Source organism: Ursus maritimus, unplaced genomic scaffold (assembly GCF_017311325.1).
Source record: "Ursus maritimus isolate PB19 unplaced genomic scaffold, ASM1731132v1 scaffold_18, whole genome shotgun sequence".
Lineage (NCBI taxonomy): Eukaryota > Metazoa > Chordata > Mammalia > Carnivora > Ursidae > Ursus > Ursus maritimus.
The window spans coordinates 8,092,150-8,111,578 of record NW_024424230.1 but is presented as its reverse complement, the minus strand read 5'-3'; the positions used below and the strand labels follow the sequence as shown (position 1 = coordinate 8,111,578).

The 19,429-nt window shown below is 35.3% G+C and overlaps 1 protein-coding gene across 1 annotated transcript in view; it reads left to right on the top strand.

The window, feature by feature from the left end:
• The window catches only part of DOK6 (docking protein 6), a 187,529-nt gene that overhangs the window by 18,889 nt on the left and 149,211 nt on the right, over nt 1-19,429 (top strand). Inside the window, exon 3 of the mRNA XM_040632353.1 lies at nt 8,244-8,358. Within this exon, the coding sequence (XP_040488287.1) occupies nt 8,244-8,358 (115 nt within the window). The remainder of the gene's footprint in view (nt 1-8,243; nt 8,359-19,429) is intronic.

The window sequence follows — 19,429 nt, the reverse complement described above, 5'->3', positions numbered from 1 at the left end:
ATGTACCATTTTATTCTTAAAAATAAAACCTTTGACTTAGCCATAGAAGATTAGTAAACTAGAATTATTAGTAAATTAATAAGAAAGGAGAGTGCAATTTATTGTCTAATTCATTTGAATCTACTTTTAAAAAGTCTGAATATTAACTTTCACTTTTCAAAATAAAGAAATTTATAGAAAGAAATTGAGCACTTAAATAGGTAGCTTATCTCAATTGTCATGACAGTAAATTGATAAAAGGTACTTTAAAACTCAAAGTAACTTCAGTGTATATGCCTTTTTCACCTTGATCTTTTACTCATATTTTAATTGGGTTATTTGGGGGTTTGTTTTTGCTCTTGAGTTACATGAGTTCCTTGTATGTTTTGGATATTAATCTCTTAACTGGTTTGCAAATATTTTCTCCATCTGTAGATTGCCTTTTCATTTGTTGATTATTTCCTTTGCTGTGCAGAAGCTTTTTTATGTGTACCATATGATTTCACTTACATGTGGAATCTAAAAAACAAAACAAATGAATAAACAATCAAACAAAAAGTAGAATCAGACCTATCAATACAGAGAACAAATCAATGGTTGCCATAGGGGACAGGAGTGGGAGGATGGGCAGAAATGGGTGAAAGGGAGTGGGAGATACAGATTTCCTGTTATGGAATGAATAAGTCCCAGGAATAAAGTTACAGCATAGGGAATATAGTCCATGGTATTGGAATAGTGCTGCATGGTGACAAATGGTAGCTACACTTCTGGTGAGCGTAACATAGTGTATAGAGTCATTGAGTCACCATGTTGGGTACCTAAAACTAATGTAACATTGTGTGTCAACTATACTCAAATTAAAAAATAAATAAAAATAAAAATATAAGTGAAAAAATACTTCCAAACTCACTTTATAAGTCCAACATCACCATGATACCAAAACCAGACAAAGATACCACAAGGAGAGAGAACAACAAGCTAATATCTATGATGAACATAAATGCAAAAATCCTCCATAAAATACTAGCAAACCAAATTTAACAACACATCACAAAGACTACATACCATGTCCAGGTAGGATTTATTCCTGGGATGCAAAGTTGGTTTAACATATGCAAGTCAATCAGTGTGATACACCACATTAACAGAATGAAAGGTAAAAAACATACAGATGCAGAAAAAACATCTGACAAAGTTTAACATCCAATCATGATTTTAAAAAAACCTCTCAACTAAATATGTTTAGAAGGAAATCTCTTTAACAGAATAAAGATGTTTATGAGAAGGTAATAGGTAACATAATCAGTGGGGGAAAACTGAAACCTTTTACTCTTAAGATCTAGTACAAGGCCGGGATTCCTACTCTCACCACTTCTATTCTAATCTGCATACTACTAAATACTAGAAAGAGCAACCAGACAAGAAAAGAAATAAAAGACATCAAAAATCAGGAAAGAGAAAGAAAGAAAGAAAGAAAGAAAGAAAGAAAGAAAGAAAGAAAGAAAGAAAGAAAGAAAGAAAAATTATTTGTTTGCAGATAACATGATCTTATATGTAGAAAGTCCTAGACTCTATTAAAAAAAATCTTGGAACTAATAAGTGAATTGAGTAAAGTGACAGAGTACAAAATGAACATACAAAAAATCAGTTAAATATCTTTATACCAACAGTAATCTCTCCAAAAAGGAAATCAAGGAAACAATCCCATTTATAATAGCAGCAAAAAGAATAAAACACTTAGAAATAATTTTAACCCAGGAGGTAAAAGATCTGTCATTGAAAACTATAAATCACTGATGAAAGAAATCGAAGAAGATGCAAATTGAAATATCCTGTGTTCATGGATTGGAAGAATTCATATTGTTAAAATGCCCATACTACCCAAAGTGATACACAGATTCAATACAATCCCTACCAAAATTTCAATGACATTTTTCACAGAAACAGAAAAACAATTCTAAAATTTATATGGAACCATAAAAACCCTGAATAGCCAAGCAATCTTGAGAAAGAAGAACAAAACTTTAGACATCTTATTTCTTGACTTTGAATTATTTTGGAAAATATCGTAATTAAAAGCTATAGTAATTAAAACAGTATAATAATGGCATAGAAACAGATAAGTAGACCAATAATAGAACCGAGAGCCCAGAAAAACACGTGTATGTTTTTATATACATACATATATACATACATATATGAATACATAATATTATCATATATAATATAATATATAAATTATATATATATAAGAATATATAAAACAAAGTATATATCGTCAAATAATTTTCGACGCGAGTGCCAAGAACACACAGTGGGGAAAGGATAGTATCTTTAATAAATGTTGGGGAAACCGTATATCCACATACAAAGGGATGAAACTGAATCCTCCTCTTAGACAATGCACAAAAATCAACTCAAAATGGATTAAAAACTTAAATGTAGAACCTGAAACCATAAAATTCCTAGGAGAAAACATAGGGGAAAAGCTACTTGACATTATTCTGGGAAATGACTTTTATGTTTTGTTTTATTTTGTTTTGTTCTGTTTGGCTTTGTTTTGTTTTAAAATGACACCAAAACCTCAGGCAACAAAAGCAAAAATAAATAAGTGGGACTAAATCATTGTATTCTTTACCACCATGGACTCGCCCATATAAGTAAATACACAAATACATATGCTAATTTTATTTTTATTTTACCTAAGAATGACCGTGATGAAATAAGTAAAAATGGTTACTTTTATGAAATCTAGATCCTTAAGTACATCTTTTTAATATTCTATTTAAAAAAATGGTAAGAACTAAAAAACACTCCTGCTACATACGGACGTGCAGTGGTTATCCCCAGTAGGAGCACTGGTGCGATTGTTGAATTTACAAGCAAAATAGTTCATTTCTTTTCTAAGAACACCTATTCTAACGATAGTCATTGACAAACTATGGCCATTCAGATTTGGGTGTCAAACATTTTCTCAAAAATGAACGGATGAACCTGTCTTTAAGGAAAACAACTGATAATATTTATTAACAATGCTAAAATTTAAGTTTTCAAGTGAAAATCGGGGAACCTTACGTCTGCATTTTTGAGCTTGACAACTTCTCAAAAGTTATTGATTTCTCTGTGGAAATCAAGGTTGATATTAATGAATATTTTTATATTAATAATGAAATATGGCAATGTAAGATCTTCATAATGCAGCAAACCAATATTTTCCCAATGACCAAAGTTGAAAATAGTTCTGTGGATTTTAATGCAACAGAGTGTAAAAGTGTATGACGTGACTCTGAGTGACAATAACCTTTAAGAAAGCATTTGTCAAGTTTGGAGATAGAATCAGAGAATATCCACAATTGGCTAAAATGCTCTTAAATTATTCATCCCTTTTACGACCTCATATCCTGGTGAGGCCTTATTTTCTGTATATGCTTAGTCAGAACAATGTATTGCAACAGACTGAATTCGGAAACAGATATGAGTTTCAAACTGTCCGACATTAAGAGTTTTGCAAAAATGTGAAAACATTGCCATTGTTTACCTATTTGGGGAATTTTTTTCTTTAAAATGTTATTTGTGTTATCATGCGATGAGTTTATTAGTATTTTTGAAGATGCAAATAAACATGTAATAATTTATGTTTTAATTTCTCTCATGGTGATACAACCCATGTGAGTAAAAGTAGGACAGGAGAGTAAGGTTTGGGAGGTGTTTCTGTGTAGAGAGGTACCATATCCACAGACTGGTTGTAGAAATACAGATGTTCCTCTATGCTTCTTTAGCTCTGTTTTTAATTCTTTCATAAATTTTTCACTGTTATTTGTGATCTTATCACCCCAACTAAATTATGAAGTCCTATGGAAAAAGGTTATGTGTTTCATCTTTGAACTCTCTAGCTTTGTCACCTTGAATTCCTTAGGGATTACTCCTTGAAGTGAAATTAAATAACACCAGTTAGCAAAGTCACCATTTAGGTATGTGTATATTTGGGTTTTAATTGTATCACTTAATAAGACCTTTAAATTGTTGACCATGACATTTATTGACTTAGACCTGAATAGCCTGAATCCTTTGCAAGTAATTTCCCTTCAATTAAATTCTGCTAATTTCATATTTATTTAAAGTAATTAACTCTTTTATTAAACTTTAATTGTATTTTGTGCTTCTGTAGCCATGTGAATAATGAGTAGAAATATTCATTGTTAAGTGATGCAATAATTTATTGACACATATTATTGAAATACTCTAGGATTTCAAAATTTTAGTAAATGTTGATTATTTTTATGTCACACTGACAGGTTTTAGACCAATAAAAACATTTTTATTTTGAAATTTAAAAATATTTTAAAAGTTCTTCTCATCTAAGAAAATACAAAGTTCCTTCCCGGGGGGTAAATCCAGATACTGAGAGGGAAAAGTGAGGGTTAGAGATTCAGATATATTAGATCTTGACCTAAATTGTTGTGATTCACAGTACTTTTTAAAATGCATTTTAAATTTAAAAAGAGCAGTTCTGGAGATATACAAACTTCTTAAAAAAAACTTCTGGTGCGATTTTATAACATTTTATAATTAAGTATAACACTTGAACATCCTAACCAAGACAACGTGAGAAGCAGAATTTTATCCCCCTCATGAGTATTTTGCTTTCCTGGCATTTCTTTAATGTCTTAGAGCACAGGCTAAAGTGCATCGCATCACACTGCTGATCAGCAACAAAGAGTCTTGCGCTGTTCTGGAAATCAGTGTAACAATGTCTGCTTGAAGAGGTTGTCTGCATTTCCAAATGTAAATTTTACAGAAGAGCGAACATGGTGTTCAAACTACATCATCTGACAGATTGCCTAAGGCACAGAAGTTAGAAAATCCCCGGTGCTTGCTGCATTTTGCTAAGCTATCCATTAATTTGTTTTGTTGATTTTTGCTATGAGAGGACAAAAAAGATGAGACCCACAATATCTGTTCTAATATTCTTTTATATTTAAATAAAATATTTGGGAATGGCTCTTGAGCAGAATAATAAATACTTTTATGATACTGTTTTGTACAACTAGATGTTACACATGATGTAGCTTAGATCGTGTATCACTTTTATGCTCATCTGCCATAAATTGCATGAATTCTTGGACAACATGTAATCTTCATTGCTTTTAGACTCCACTTAATGCTGGCAAGATCCTTTGTTTAGCTAAAATTAATAACACTTGAGAATAATATCTCTTTTTCAAATATAACTTCAGTGTGCTATGTTAGAATAAAATTCAGCTTAAATATAATGTGAGTCACTTATCAAACCATTTAAAAATTCAAGGGTTTAACTTTATTTGAGAATATGCTTTAGGTACTTTAAATATAATACGTGAATCATTTTTCCAGAAAAAGCATTCTCATCTTTCTCTCCAAGGTATTAATCCTCAGAAACTGTAAAATATTGGTGTCTCATTTTTCTTTCCCAGAAGAGGAAATGAGTATTTTCGGATGCATACATGTATACATAGATATAAAAACTATATATAGAATATGTATGTGGATATGCATTTGTATATATGCATAAATATGAAGCAAAACTTTTGTAGGTTATTTTGCTTAAAATGACTTGTCTTACCAATTTTAATTTTGCATGTTAATCTTAAAGAGATAATTGTAAGAGAAAAACAAATATCGAGAAAGGATATATTAAAATTAGCTTCTCAGCATTGAGACAGAACTGTAAATTCATTGTGACAGAGAATAAAAGGGCTCCTCTAGACAGCTTACACAGCAACCCTGAGTAATGGGTTTGTTATTTTATGAGGCTGGAAGTCTAGGTCACAGATTTTAGAAGGGCATGTGCCAGATAACACAAAACTCTTTAAAAAGTAGCCACATAGTTTTACTTTACAGACAGTATTTTACATGGCATGCATACAGTTTTTGGTCACAAATTGATACTTTTAACTATTTTGATACTATCATGTCCTTATCAACATCAAAGGTATCATCTTCAAAAATGGAGGATTAAAATTTAAAAAATACATGAAATGTATCTGTACATTTTTCTCCACCTAGAATACTAGTTGGTGACTGATGGTGCTTCTAGGATGGCGTTGCAAGTCATGAATGGAATTGAGTCTTTTCCCTTCAACAAAATCCTTCATTTGCAGTTAGAGCATGGTCATAACATAACAAGCTTTGAGCATGGATCGAGCAAGTCCAAACTGGTACTCTTGTCAAAGACAAGGGAAATACCCAGTTCCTGCCCATGCTAGCAATGCTCTCCCATCTCAGGTGGGGAGGACTGAGAAACACTTGTGAAGTCCAAAACAGAGACCCTACCCTAGGACTACAAAATGCTTCCCCTCCCCAACACCTCATCACCGTGCCACTAAGGGCCTTGTTATAGCAATTCCTTTTACCCAACACATCATATCTGGCTATGAAGAAAAAAATTACAAGAAAGGAGAAAAAATAGAACCATATAAAATGCACAATTAAAATAATAAAATGCAGAGAAAGAGTAGAAGACAAAATAGGAACAAAGAGCAAGGGCAACAAACAGAAAATGGTAACAAATATGGTAGCTATTAATACACCTATAGCAATGATCACTTTGAACATCAACGGTCTAAAAAGACAGAGATTGTCACAGTGGATCCAAAAACAAAATCCAACTGCATGTTTTCAAAAAGAAACCCACCTCAAATATAAATACAAAGATTAATAGCAAATGGATATTGAAAAATATACCATGCTAACATTAATCAAAAAATATTAATTTAAAAATTCATTAAACCTATAACACACTAAGATTGACTTAAAAAGGGGGTCGTTATTTTAATTTCAGACAAAGAAGACTTCAAAGCAAGGAAGGTTATCAGGGATAAAGAAAGTCATTACATATTGATAAATTGGTCAATCCTACAAGAACGCATAACAATCTTTAGTTGTGTGAACCTAACAACAGAGCATCACCGTGAGTCAAAAACTGATAGAACTACAAAAAGAAATAGATGCATCCACTATCATAGTTGGAGTCTTCAATACCTCTCCCTCACAAATGGGCAAACCCAGCAGGCAGAAAATCAGTAAGGACATGTTGAGCTCAATAGCACCATCAGTCAACTGGATATAATGGACATGTACAGACAACATCAACAAACAACAGAACACATTCTTCCAACTCGCATGGAACATTCACCAAGATACACCCATTCTGGGCCACGAAACATACCTACACAAATCTAAAAGAATAGAAATCGTACAATATCTACAACCAGACCACAGTGGAATTAAACTGGAAATCGATAATGGCGAGGTAGCTGGAAAATCCCCAAATGTGTGGAGATTAAACAACACACTTTTAATCAATACATGGGTCCAAGAAGAAACCTCAAGAGAGATTTTTAAATATTTAAATATTTGAACTAAGTAAAAATGAGAATGAGCCTTCAAATCCTTTGTGTTAGAAGAAATAACATTCAGCATGTTGACAAGTAGATTTAAAGAAAAGTTCACTCGTGTAATGTTATTATTGCAATGGGTTTGCAGAGTAGTTGAGAGAGTAGACATTTGCCCATTTCTCTGGACTGTGGAGTATAAGAAAAGGTGCACAAGTTATAGCAGAAGAACTTGTGCCCATAGACAGTTTGGAGCTAGAATAAGTAAGTTTATGAAGTATTTATTAATTGCCAAACAAATAAAGAATTGCTAGCCTGGGTGCATGAATCATGGATGGACCTTGGTGAGAGAACGGGGTGTGGTAGTAGTGGGTACATGGGCTTTGAACACTATGTGCATTTTTCTGGGAAGCAGGTCCATTGTTTATATTTATGATGTCAAATCTGAAGTCACTTTTTCTGCCAGTCAACAGGTGTTAGTTGCATATCATCCCACCAGGAGCTTGCACAACGGATGGGAGTTAGGAGAGAAGAGAGATACTGAATCCAATGAGTATTTAACAAAAATGTATTGGGAATCTTCTGTGTGCCACACCTGCTATTGTTGGCAGAAGATACAATTTTCATAAAAGAACAGAGTTCTTGACTGCATGGAGTTATTCTACATAATTTTTAGACTATTTCAAAATTCAGCAAACAAGGACCAAAATTGAGGGCAGAGGAGAAGACAAGTTTATTTCATTCTATATTGTTTTTGGCTACAGTTAATTGGAAAAGGGTATAAGTATTCAGTGGAAAGTGGTTTAAGAGAGTAATAACTGATCATTTTGCTTCAGCACTCCGTTACCCAGCGTCTCCGGTACACTAAGTGGAAAATATTTTTCTTTCAAGGTAACGGAACTGCACAACATCAAAAATATAACCAGACTGCCTCGAGAGACAAAGAAGCATGCAGTGGCAATTATCTTTCATGATGAAACGTCAAAGACATTTGCCTGTGAGTCAGGTAAGCAATTATAGCCCCGTCTACAGCTTGTGGAAATTGAACTGCTTCAGAGACAATGGCCCAGATGGATTAAGTTATACCACTGAATAGGAAGGCTTATTGTGATAAGACGGTGCTGTAGAAGACTTTAGGGAGAAGCTCAACATACTGATTTCTACAGATGTTTTGGGTGCTTGTTTATTTGTCTGTGTCTGGATTTTGCTCCCAGGTGGTCTGAGGACACTTGAGGTTTCTATTCAAGCTCGAAGAATTAAGTAAACAGTGCCTGGGAGATGTTGTTAGGGCAAACTTGTGACTTGTATTCTCAGTCTTGCTGGGTGCAGCTGTAGGCATTTGGTGGGAAAATAATAACGCTGCCATGCAAAAGTGTGGCAAAGCACAGCTGAAGTCCCCAGACATTCCAAAACAGAACTTTGAGCAATTGGTTGCTTTCATGGATTCTCAGTACTACAAGTAAATACATTTCAGATTGAATTTTAGCATCTCAGCTCATAAAGCACTCTGACATCGTTGAGACACACGGCAGTTTATAGTTTGAACCTGCAGTATTTTTCATTTTGAAATCCCTGTGCTATGTTATGTATTAGTTGGCTTATTATAGCTTTTTAAAGATTTTGCTCAATGAAACGGTGCATTCGTTTGATAATGGATGGAAGCAAAAAGCACTACAGTTTCAAAAGATATGAATTTAGGGGAGGGGGTGGGGGATTGGGATAGGCTGGTGATGGGTATTAAGGAAGGCACATATTGCATGGAGCACTGGGTGTTATACACAAATAATGAATCATGGAATGCTACATCAAAAACTAAGGATGTACTGTATGGTGACTAACATAACATAATATAAAATTATTATTTAAAAAAAATTTTTAAATATGTGAATTTAAAATTATAGTGAAGTCTTAAGTAGAAGCCTTACTGAGTATTTTTTTTAAAGGAAATAAAGCTTCTGGATTTATAAAGTTTATAGATGTAATTAATACCAGGTTCTATTATTCTAAAATTGATAATGTCACCTTGCCTAAAAAAGATTGTTCACATCTCTTCACCTCCATTTTTCTTAGTTTTGCTAAACTGAATTGGAATTTACCAATGTGTTTTTCCTTGGATGCCTTTAATCCCTTTTGCCATACTTTCCTTCGCTCGTCATCTGGCTTCATTTCATCATTTAATATTGACTTTTGGCATTGCATAGAAGTCTGTTACCTGGTGATATCAATTCCGTTTCGTCATAGAACCTGTCCCAACCTTGCTGGTATCATTTATTAACATCCGAAAGTATTTGTGCCTTCTTGTTCAGTCTTAAAACTGTCTCACCACTTCACTTTGCTCTGAGCTCTTAGATAATGTCTCATATTAAAACTAACAACCAGAAAATTGGTTTTCCAAAAAAGATAAAAGATAATTTTCACTATTGTTTGTATGCTTCAATTTTCACTACTGCCTTACAGTTTTGAAATTATCCTTAACCATGTTGTGGGTACGTATGCAATACTGGAGTCTGTTATTTCAGATAAGAATGATATTGAATTATGTTTCTGAAATTCAGACACAGAATTGTACCCCACATGTCTAACATTGGAAGCTTTTTAAGATTATAAGATTATTTTTATTATTTTTGTGTGTGTGTGGTGGTGGTGGTGGTTTCGTGGGTCATGTAAGGTTTTGGAGAAACGAAGCTTCCTTCCCTAACACAAAATGGCCTTAATTTGCAAGAGAAGAATTTCCAGACAGTGAAGCTGAAGCTAGATCCAAATGTAAAAATAAAAGAATGTGTTTATTTGAATTCCTGGCAAAGTTTTCAACTCATTTGAATTATGACTTATTTGAATTATTTGTTTTTTAAATCACTTTTATGTGTGTAGATATAGCAGTCTGCTAGAAGCTAGTAGTAAAAGTGTTTAAGAAGCAATGGCATGATTTTACTAAATTTTCTTAACTTCATGGCACATGACAATGGAAAAAAAGAAAGGACTTTGAAACACATAAACGGAATTTGAGTACTTCTTTTAGCAAATTACATGTTTTAGATTGATGTTAAGATCAATAGTCCATGTCTCCTGATAAAATGGCAAAATCATTTGGAAAAAAGACTCCAACTGTAAAGGAGTCACAGATGTGAAGATCAAAACAGCAATATGGTTAAAGCCAAAATTAAAAGGAGCTCTCACATTTATTTCTAATGCGAATGCAGGTCAAAGTGTATTCTCATGATGACTAGTGAGTATGCGAATTGCCTCAATTTTTTTTTTTTCAAGAAAACTGGCAACTGCTGTTAAATAAGTATGGACCCCCTTGACTCAGTGAACGTCTTTGGGAGCATACCCTGCAGAAACATACGTACCAGTACATGAGGTCATAAGTTTAAGCAAATTATGTGTAATGACAACAAAATTGGAAACAAATGAATGGCTATCGAGAAAATACTTGAACAATTTATGGTACATCCTTATCATGAAATATTATGCAATCCCTAGAAAGCATTCTAATTAAGCCAATTAACTGGAAGACATTTCTGTGAATTTTAGTACTTCAAGCAAAACAAACCAGCAGAGAAGTGTACATGAATAATCACATCTGTAAAAGAAACAATGAGAGAAATAGCGTGTGTTTTACCAAGAGTTACCTGGGGTAAGAGGGAATAGTAATGAGGTGGGTGGAAAAGGAACCTAGGAAAAAAATGGAATAACCAAAAAGGAAAAGAAAAGACAATGAACAGAAGAAAATACCCATTTATATGAAATTATGTATATGTGAACATGTGAATGAATGTATCCAATTTTTTAAAGTCAGTTAAGTCATCAGGGAGGTGCAAATTAAAACCACAATATCACTGTGCACCTGTCAGAATGGCTAAAATTTTTTACAAAGTAACACCACCAAATGCTTCTGAGGTTGCAGAGAAACTAGATCACTCATAAATGCTGGCTGAAATGTAAGGTGGTACAGACACTCTGGAATGTGGTTAGCAGCTTCTTATAAAATTAAACATGTCATTATTACACAATCCAGCAATTGCATCTTTGGCCATTTATCTCAGAAAAAAATGGAAATTTATGTTCATACATACACATAAACACATACAAAAGTAGTCATAATAGCTTTGCTCATAATAGCCCCAAACTGGAAAGATCCCAGATGTCTTTTAACAAACTGTGGTACACTTACACCATGAAATCCTCCTCAGCAATAAAAAGGAGTGAACTATTGATAAAAGCAGCAACCTGGATGAATCTTGACTGAATTATGCCTAGGGGAAGAAAAGTCAATCCCAAAAGATTATGTGTTTTGTGATTCCATTTACATAACATCTGTGAAATGACAAATTTTAGATATGGAGGACAGATAAATTGTCAGAGAAGTTAGGAATGGGATTGAGGGTATGGGGACCCAGGGGGATGTATGGTCATAAAAGTCACATGAACTTGTATTGGCATTGAGCAGTTATCTTGATTGTAATGGTGCATAAACAAGCCTATGCTGGTGGCAAGTTGTATGGAATTGACACATACGAGTAAGTACAAGTAAAACTGGGGAAATCGGAATAAGATCAGTACACTATCAATGTCAATATCTTGGTTGTGATATTATGCTATAATTTTGCAAAATATTACCATTGGGGGAAAGTGGGCCAAGTTTACACAAAGTCTCTCTGTATATTTTTTTTATTACTACATGTGAATCTACAATTATCTCAAAAACTTTGCAATAAAAATATATCTAGACTTTTTCTAAGGTCATCTGTAATATATATTTTTAAGTTAAAAGACAGGGTAGGAAGGGACTTGCAGGAAAAAAAAAAGTGGCATATTCTAATATGGTGAAAGGAAACTGACAACAGTAAAGACAAATAATGAAAATAATTCTAGATGTGTGCCTATGTAGCTTGTGTACGTTTTATGAGCACAAAGAAACATGGGCAAGGGTGCAAATGTGTGTGCTGCTTCTGCTAAGATGGACTCCTTGCATGAGCTCCTCCCCAGCCTATTATGCCCCTGCCACACGTACATCTCCCAACCACCTCCCTGTTGGCTTCCATTTTGGCACCATATGTCATGCTTCTTAGTACCTCTGCTCTCCACATCCACAGCACCCTGACCTCAGAGTGCACATACCCCATTCACAATCTCTCTGTCAGATTTAAGCTCAATGAAGACATGACCATATTTTCTTTTTCACCTCAGAATACCCAGAAACACAGTACTAATCAAAATTTGTTGAATTAGTGAAATAATGAAAGAGTAAAAATCTGTATTTAAGTTTTGATATAAAACAATATATTTATTATTTAGCTTTTCCTAAGAGATATTTTTTTTAAATGAGTTTTAGAGGCTAATTTGGCAGCCCCATGGGAAAAATTGTTTAAATTGCCAAATAACAGATTGTTGTGTGTTTGTGATGGTGTGCGGGGGAGTAAATGATCATTGTGCTGTGTGTGTGTGTGTGTGTGTGTGTTCCAAGGCCCACCAGGTCTGCTGCAATAACTCTATGAGTAGAATATTATGGAACACAAATAAGAATTTTTTTCAGGAGTTTACCCATTACTTGAGAAGAGACCCATTAATCCTTCTTCTGAATATGTTCCAATCTCAACTCAGTGCCTAGAAAATGAAGAAGCAGATGGCTTAGATGTTGAAAACCTAGAATCTGGCTAATAGATTCTGCTTACCTTCATTAAGGAAAAGAGAAAAAAGGAAAAAGAATTCAACAGTGTCAGTCTAGCAATACCTTAGAAATATCGCAGGTTTGGTTCCAGACCACCACAATAAAGTGAATATTGTAATGAAGTGAGTCAAATGAATTTTGTAGGTTCCCAGTGTAAATAAAAGTGATGTTTATACTACCCTGTAGTCTATTAAGTGTGCAATAGCATTATGACTAAAAAAAATACATACCTTAATCTGAAAATACTTTATTGCTAAAAAATGCCGACCACCATCTGAACTTTCAGCGAGTCATAATCTTTTTGCTGATGGAGCGTCTAGCCTCAGTGTGGACTGATTGGGGTAGTGGTTGATGAAGGTTGGGTTGCCTGTGGCAGTTTCTTGAAAGAAGGTGATGAAGTTGGCCACATCGATTGGCTCTTCCTTTCATGAGCAACTTCTCTGCGGCAAGCCGTACTCTTTGATAGCATTTTACCCACAGTAGAACTTCTTTCAAAATCGGATTCAATCCTCTCCAAACCTGGCTCTCCTTTATCACTAAGTTTATGGGTAATATTCTAAATCCTTTGTTGTCATTTCAGCAATCGTCACAGCATCTTCAGCAGTAGAGTCCATATCAATAGACCACTTTTCTTGCTCATCCATAAGAAGTCACTCCTCACTCATTCAACTTTTACTGTGAGCTCGTAGCAATCCAGTCCCATCTTCAGGCTCCACTAGTTCTCTTGCTATTTCCAGCACATCTGCAGGTCATCCATGAGGGTTGAACTCCTGTTGTTGTTGATACTTTGACCTCTTTCCATGAATTCTGAATGTTCTTACTGACATCTAGGATGGTGGATTCTTTCCAGAAGGTTTTCTGTTGACTTTGCCCAGATCCATCTGGGGAATCACTATCCATGGCAGCTGTAGCCAAAATGACTCCTTGATCCATGAACTGCAGAATGGATGTTGTGTTAGCATGCATGAAAATAACATTGATCTCGTTGTACATCTCTGTCACAGCTCTTGAGTGACCAGGTGTATTGTTAATAGCCAGTAATATTTTGAGAGAAATCCCATTTTCTGAGCAGTAGTTCTCAGCAATGGGCTTAAAATATTCAGAAAGCCATGCTGTAAACAGATGTGCTATCATCAAGGCTTTGTTGTTCCATTTACAGAGCATAAGCAGAATAGATTTAGCATAATTCTTAAGGGCCCTAGGATTTCTAGAATGACAAATGAGCACTGGCTTCAACTTAAAGTCACAGCTACATTACCTCCTAATAAGTCAGCCTGTCCCTTGAAGTTTTAAAGCCAAGCATTGACTTCTCCTCTCTAGCTATGAATGTCCTAGGTGGCATCTTCTTCCAATATAAGGCTATTTCTATTTACTGAAAGTCTGTTGTTTAGTGTAGCCACCTTCATGAAATAGCTTAGGTAGATCTTCGAAATAATTTGGTACAGCTTCTGTGTCAACTCTTTCTGCTTCACCTTGCACTTTTATGTTATGGAAAGGGCTCCTTTCCTTTAAATCTTATGTACCATCCTCCGCTAGCTCCAAACTTTTCTTCTGCAACTTCATACACTTCTCAGCCTTCATACACTGAAGAGAGTTTGGGCCTTGCTTTGGGTTAGGCCTTGGGTTAAGGGAATGTCATGACTGGTTTGATCTTTTCTCCAGACCACTACAGACTTCCCTGTATCAGCAAGAAAGCTCTTTTGCTTTCTTATTCATGTCTTCACTGGAATAGCACTTTTAATTTCTTTCCAGAACTCCTTTGCAGTCACAACAGGGCTAACTGGTGCAAGAGGTCTAGTGTCTGCCTGTCTCGGCTTTTGACATGCCTTCCTCCCTAAGCTTAATCATTTCTGGCTTTTGATTTAAAATGAGAGATATGTGACTCTTGCTTTCGCTTGAACACCAAGAGACCACTAGTTAATAAGCCTAATTTCAATATTGTTGTGTCTCAGGGAGTAGGGAGGCCTGAGGAGAAGGAGAGAGGGGAACAGCCAGCGAGTGGAGCAGTCAGAACACGCACACCATTTATCAGTTAAGTTCGCTATCTTGTTTGGGCGCAGTTTGTGCCATCCCAAAACAATTACAATAATATCAAAGATCACTGATCAGATATCACCCTAACAAATATAATAATAACAAAAAAGTTTGAAATTCTGCCAGAATTACCAAAATGTGACACAGAGACACAAAGTAAAGCAAATGCTATTGGTAAACGATGTCAATAGACTTGTTTGATGCAGGGTTGCCAGTGAACCTTCAATTTGTAAAAAACTCGGCATTGGCTCAGCACAGTGAAGTGAAGCACACTAGAATGTGGGATGCCTGCAAATGAAACCTGACAACTTATCTCCAAATAATTTAAGGCAAGTTGTATTTAAAGTCTGAACAACCTGGTTAATTTATGAAGTAATTCTTTGAAGCATTGAATTTATTCCATAATATAAGGAAGCAATTTTTATAGTTTCTTCCATCAAAAATATATAATGGAATATTCATGAATTGAATAAGTTCCTCCATATTAAAAGTGAAAAATATTTGAGTAAATCCCAAGTCCCAATATATCCAATATTTATAATTAAAATTTAAAAATTTTTGCGTAAGTATTACGTGGTATCCAAAATACCTGGGTATCCATTTGTCCAGATTTTATTTCCCAAATTCTATATCCTTATTTCTAAGAGAACATTATTTTCTAAAATAACATCTTTTCCCCATAACCCTTTGTATTAGTCAATAAGAGATATTTGTGTCTTACATTATTATAGCTGGTTGCTTTAAGAAAGCATCTTTTTTCCAGAGGATTTTCTATGGTTTTCTGCTTCTCATGCTTCAAATGATCTTTCCTACCACAAATAAGTTCAAAAGGGATACAGTTAAAAATCATTCTTCGGGGGCGCCTGGGTTGCACAGCGGTTAAGCGTCTGCCTTCGGCTCAGGGCATGATCCCGGCGTTATGGGATCGAACCCCGCATCAGGCTCCTCTGCTATGAGCCTGCTTCTTCCTCTCCCACTCCCCCTGCCTGTGTTCCCTCTCTCACTGGCTGTCTCTATCTCTGTCAAATAAATAAATGAAATCTTAAAAAAAAAAATCATTCTTCGATTCAAAAGGAAAGGTAATAAGATTGCACTGAAGTCTTTATTTTGATTAACACTTTTATTATATAGGCAATTACAAAACCTGTGTTGGCTCTCACCTCTGCCATAGAATCTATAGACGTAAATGAACTTCTGCCTCTGTGTTAAAGATTTAGACACTAGACAAAGAGACTGTTCTTGGAGTTAGGTGAGTAGAACCCACTATAAAGTCCAATCATTATTCATGAATATTATAATGAAGAAAATGTGCATGTATGATTTCACCAAAAGTGTTTTTATTTGATTTTTTGAAAGCATTTCTATTTCCCAATTAGAAAATCCTTTGAATCACATAGATTATTTAATTTTGGGAGGGTTCAACTTATGCTTATGAATGAAGGAAAGGTCCCTCATATAAAGGTTCTATTTTTTTTTAAGATTTATTTATTTATTTGAGAGAGAGAGAGAGAGAGCGTATACAAGCAGGGGAAGGGGCAGAGGGAAAGGGAGAAGCAGGGGCTTCAACACGAGGCTCAATTCCAGGACCCTGGGATCACAACCTGAGCCAAAGGCAGACGCTTAACTGACTGAGCCACCCAGGTGCCCCTAAAGGTTCTATTATTTGAGGTACTCACCCCTGATTGTACAACTTCTCACATTTGTGGTAATAAAGCTAATTTAATAGAAGTAAGCCAGTAAAACAACTAGTAGCTTTTGATAATTGTTCAGTTGTATAGTCAAATATGACTTTAAATGATGAAAATTTGGTTTATAGAACCCAAAGTAACAGCTGGTGTATATCCATACGAAGGAGAAAATCAAGTTTATTGCTTTTAAGAAGTCAAATTTGGGTGTGACATTAAAAAAATATTCACTGCTGTGCTCAGAGTTACACGGTGTGTGGATAAACATAATACTTCAGTTTAAAGTGGTATCAGCCCAGCACTTTTTATGAGCAGTCCATTTACTTTGGGGATAATGGGAGACATTTCTGTTTACTGATTGTTCGATACAAAAGACAACTTGAATGGAGCTGGAACAACTTCTATTTCTAGCTGACTCAGTCACTGTGGAATAGAATGGCTGGTTTATAACCATCTGGTTCTTAGCTCTCCTAAGAGATTTGGAAGAAATCATTTAAAAAAACAGCATCTAGTGGCCTTGTGTGATCTGAAATGTGTTGTGATTTTGAAGTTATTTCTTTAGAGAAAGTGAAGTGCTGTGTGGCACTGACAGTGTAACGAAACTAAATTTTTAATGTTCTTTGTAGTCTCACATGGAATAAAAATACCAAACCTTAAGTTGCACCCTGTCATAAAAAGACTAAATTAATTTGGTAAAATTTGGGCATGGTTTTTTATAAAGTTGGCGTGATACACAAATTAGAGACAGAAGTGATTTGAGCAACATTTTATGACTTCATTCCCTCACACTGTCCAGGCTCTAATGTGTAATGCAGGTCCGTGAAATGGTCTGTACGTTTAGTTGAGGTCAGGCCCTACCTGGTCCCCAAAATCATGACTGAGGTGAGTTGACACCACTTAGGATGAAGGTGGCCAATGCACCAAACTTGAAAGAGTTCTCGGATTTGGGGCCTTGGAAACAAAGAGGAATTGATTCACTATGAAAGAAAAATGCACAAGCTAATGAATAATTAATTTAAGGGTATACCGTTAAATGTAACACATATAATACTGATGTATTGTGATTTAATCACTCACTAAAGACTGATAAGCTCTGGAAATTAATGTCTGGAGAATAAAATCTAGTACAAATTCCTGGAGTATCTCTTTATGTCCCAATTCCAATGGTTTGCTGTTTCAGTTTCCCCGGGTCCTCCTTTAGACCCCTGCCTTTGACCTTTGTGAACAGTGGAAGGAGCTACAGCTTACCGGCCATCGGCTGTGTCAGCACTCTGTCACGGGTCACTCATCCTCACGGCCAGCGCACTGCCCTTCCTGCCCGCTGCCTCTGTGTGACTTTCTGCCCATCATTTTACACAATGAAGCCCTCACTAACTCTTATGCCCTTTCCATGAGCCACGGTTTCCCCCAAAAGTCAATCAAGCTCCAGAAAGTACGTTTAGAACTAGCTACTATCTGTGCAAGAATTTACGAAATAGTTTTCAAGTTTTATGAACCATTAACAGATAGTGTCAGCTGGAAAATAGTCAGATAGGGAAGTGTCATTGTCATCCCTTATTCCTGTACATTAAGAAGATGTACTCTTGCTTTATTTTCAGGATTTACATAAAGAATATTACCTTTGGGTGTCACTCTAAAATTGTACCATATGCCACTCTGTTGTACAGAACTGTTCTTTTCTAAGAAATCAAACCATCTATAATTGGGTGCCAGACTTTTTGAAATCTTTGAAGCAGAAAAACGGTTTGAATATTTTTATGTGGAAAAAAAACCCCTTTAATTTGAAATGTTGAATAAGGATTTAAAAATTGAGTATGTTTCTTAAAGCGGCAACTCACTCAGTAAACTAACAGAGTGTAAGATTTTCTTATTTAAGCTTTCTAGAATTATTTTAAATGATTAATATTCAATAGTGCAGTAGGCCTCAAGGTTGAATATTTTTTTAACCAATCTTGTCCCGTATATATCCATATATTTGTAAAAGATTCACTGCAAACAGATTAGGGAGAGGTATTAATCAAAATGCTCTAGTAGCATAAACCCAGGGTAATCTTAATAAAAAGAGCTTGTGATGGGTTGAATTGTGTCCCCCAGAAAGATATGTTCCAGTTCCAGCTCTTGTTACTTTACTTGGAAATAGGGTGTTTGCAGACGTGATCATGTCACGATGAGGTCATAGTCGATTAGGGTTGGCTCTACATCCAAATAACGGATGTTTTCATTAGAGAAAAGAGGGTGAGATTTGGCTATGGAAGTACGGAGGAAACAGAGAGAAGCAAACCATGTGAAGACAAAGGCAGAGATTGGAAAGAAGCAGCCATAACCAGGGATTGCCAGTAGGACAAGAAACGGGGACAGGCATGGCCCAGTTTTCCCTCAGAGCCTCCGGAAGAAACTAGCTTGGCTGGTACCATCATGTGCAGCCTATCCAACTGTTGAGGATAAATTGCTATTGTTTAAAACCACCAAGTCCGTCATAATTTATGATGCCAGTGCTAGTCCCAGCACATAGCTCTTTCAAATCAGGCTTTAAAAAAAACCAAAAACATATCATTTGTGGAGGGCTTTGAATGGGTTTCAACAGGTAGGTAGGGAGGAACAGAAATTCTGTATATAAATGCAAACAAGAAATGAAACTCCTCCATGTTTTTAAAGTAGTTTTGGGAGCAGAGGAAGACGAGTGGAAA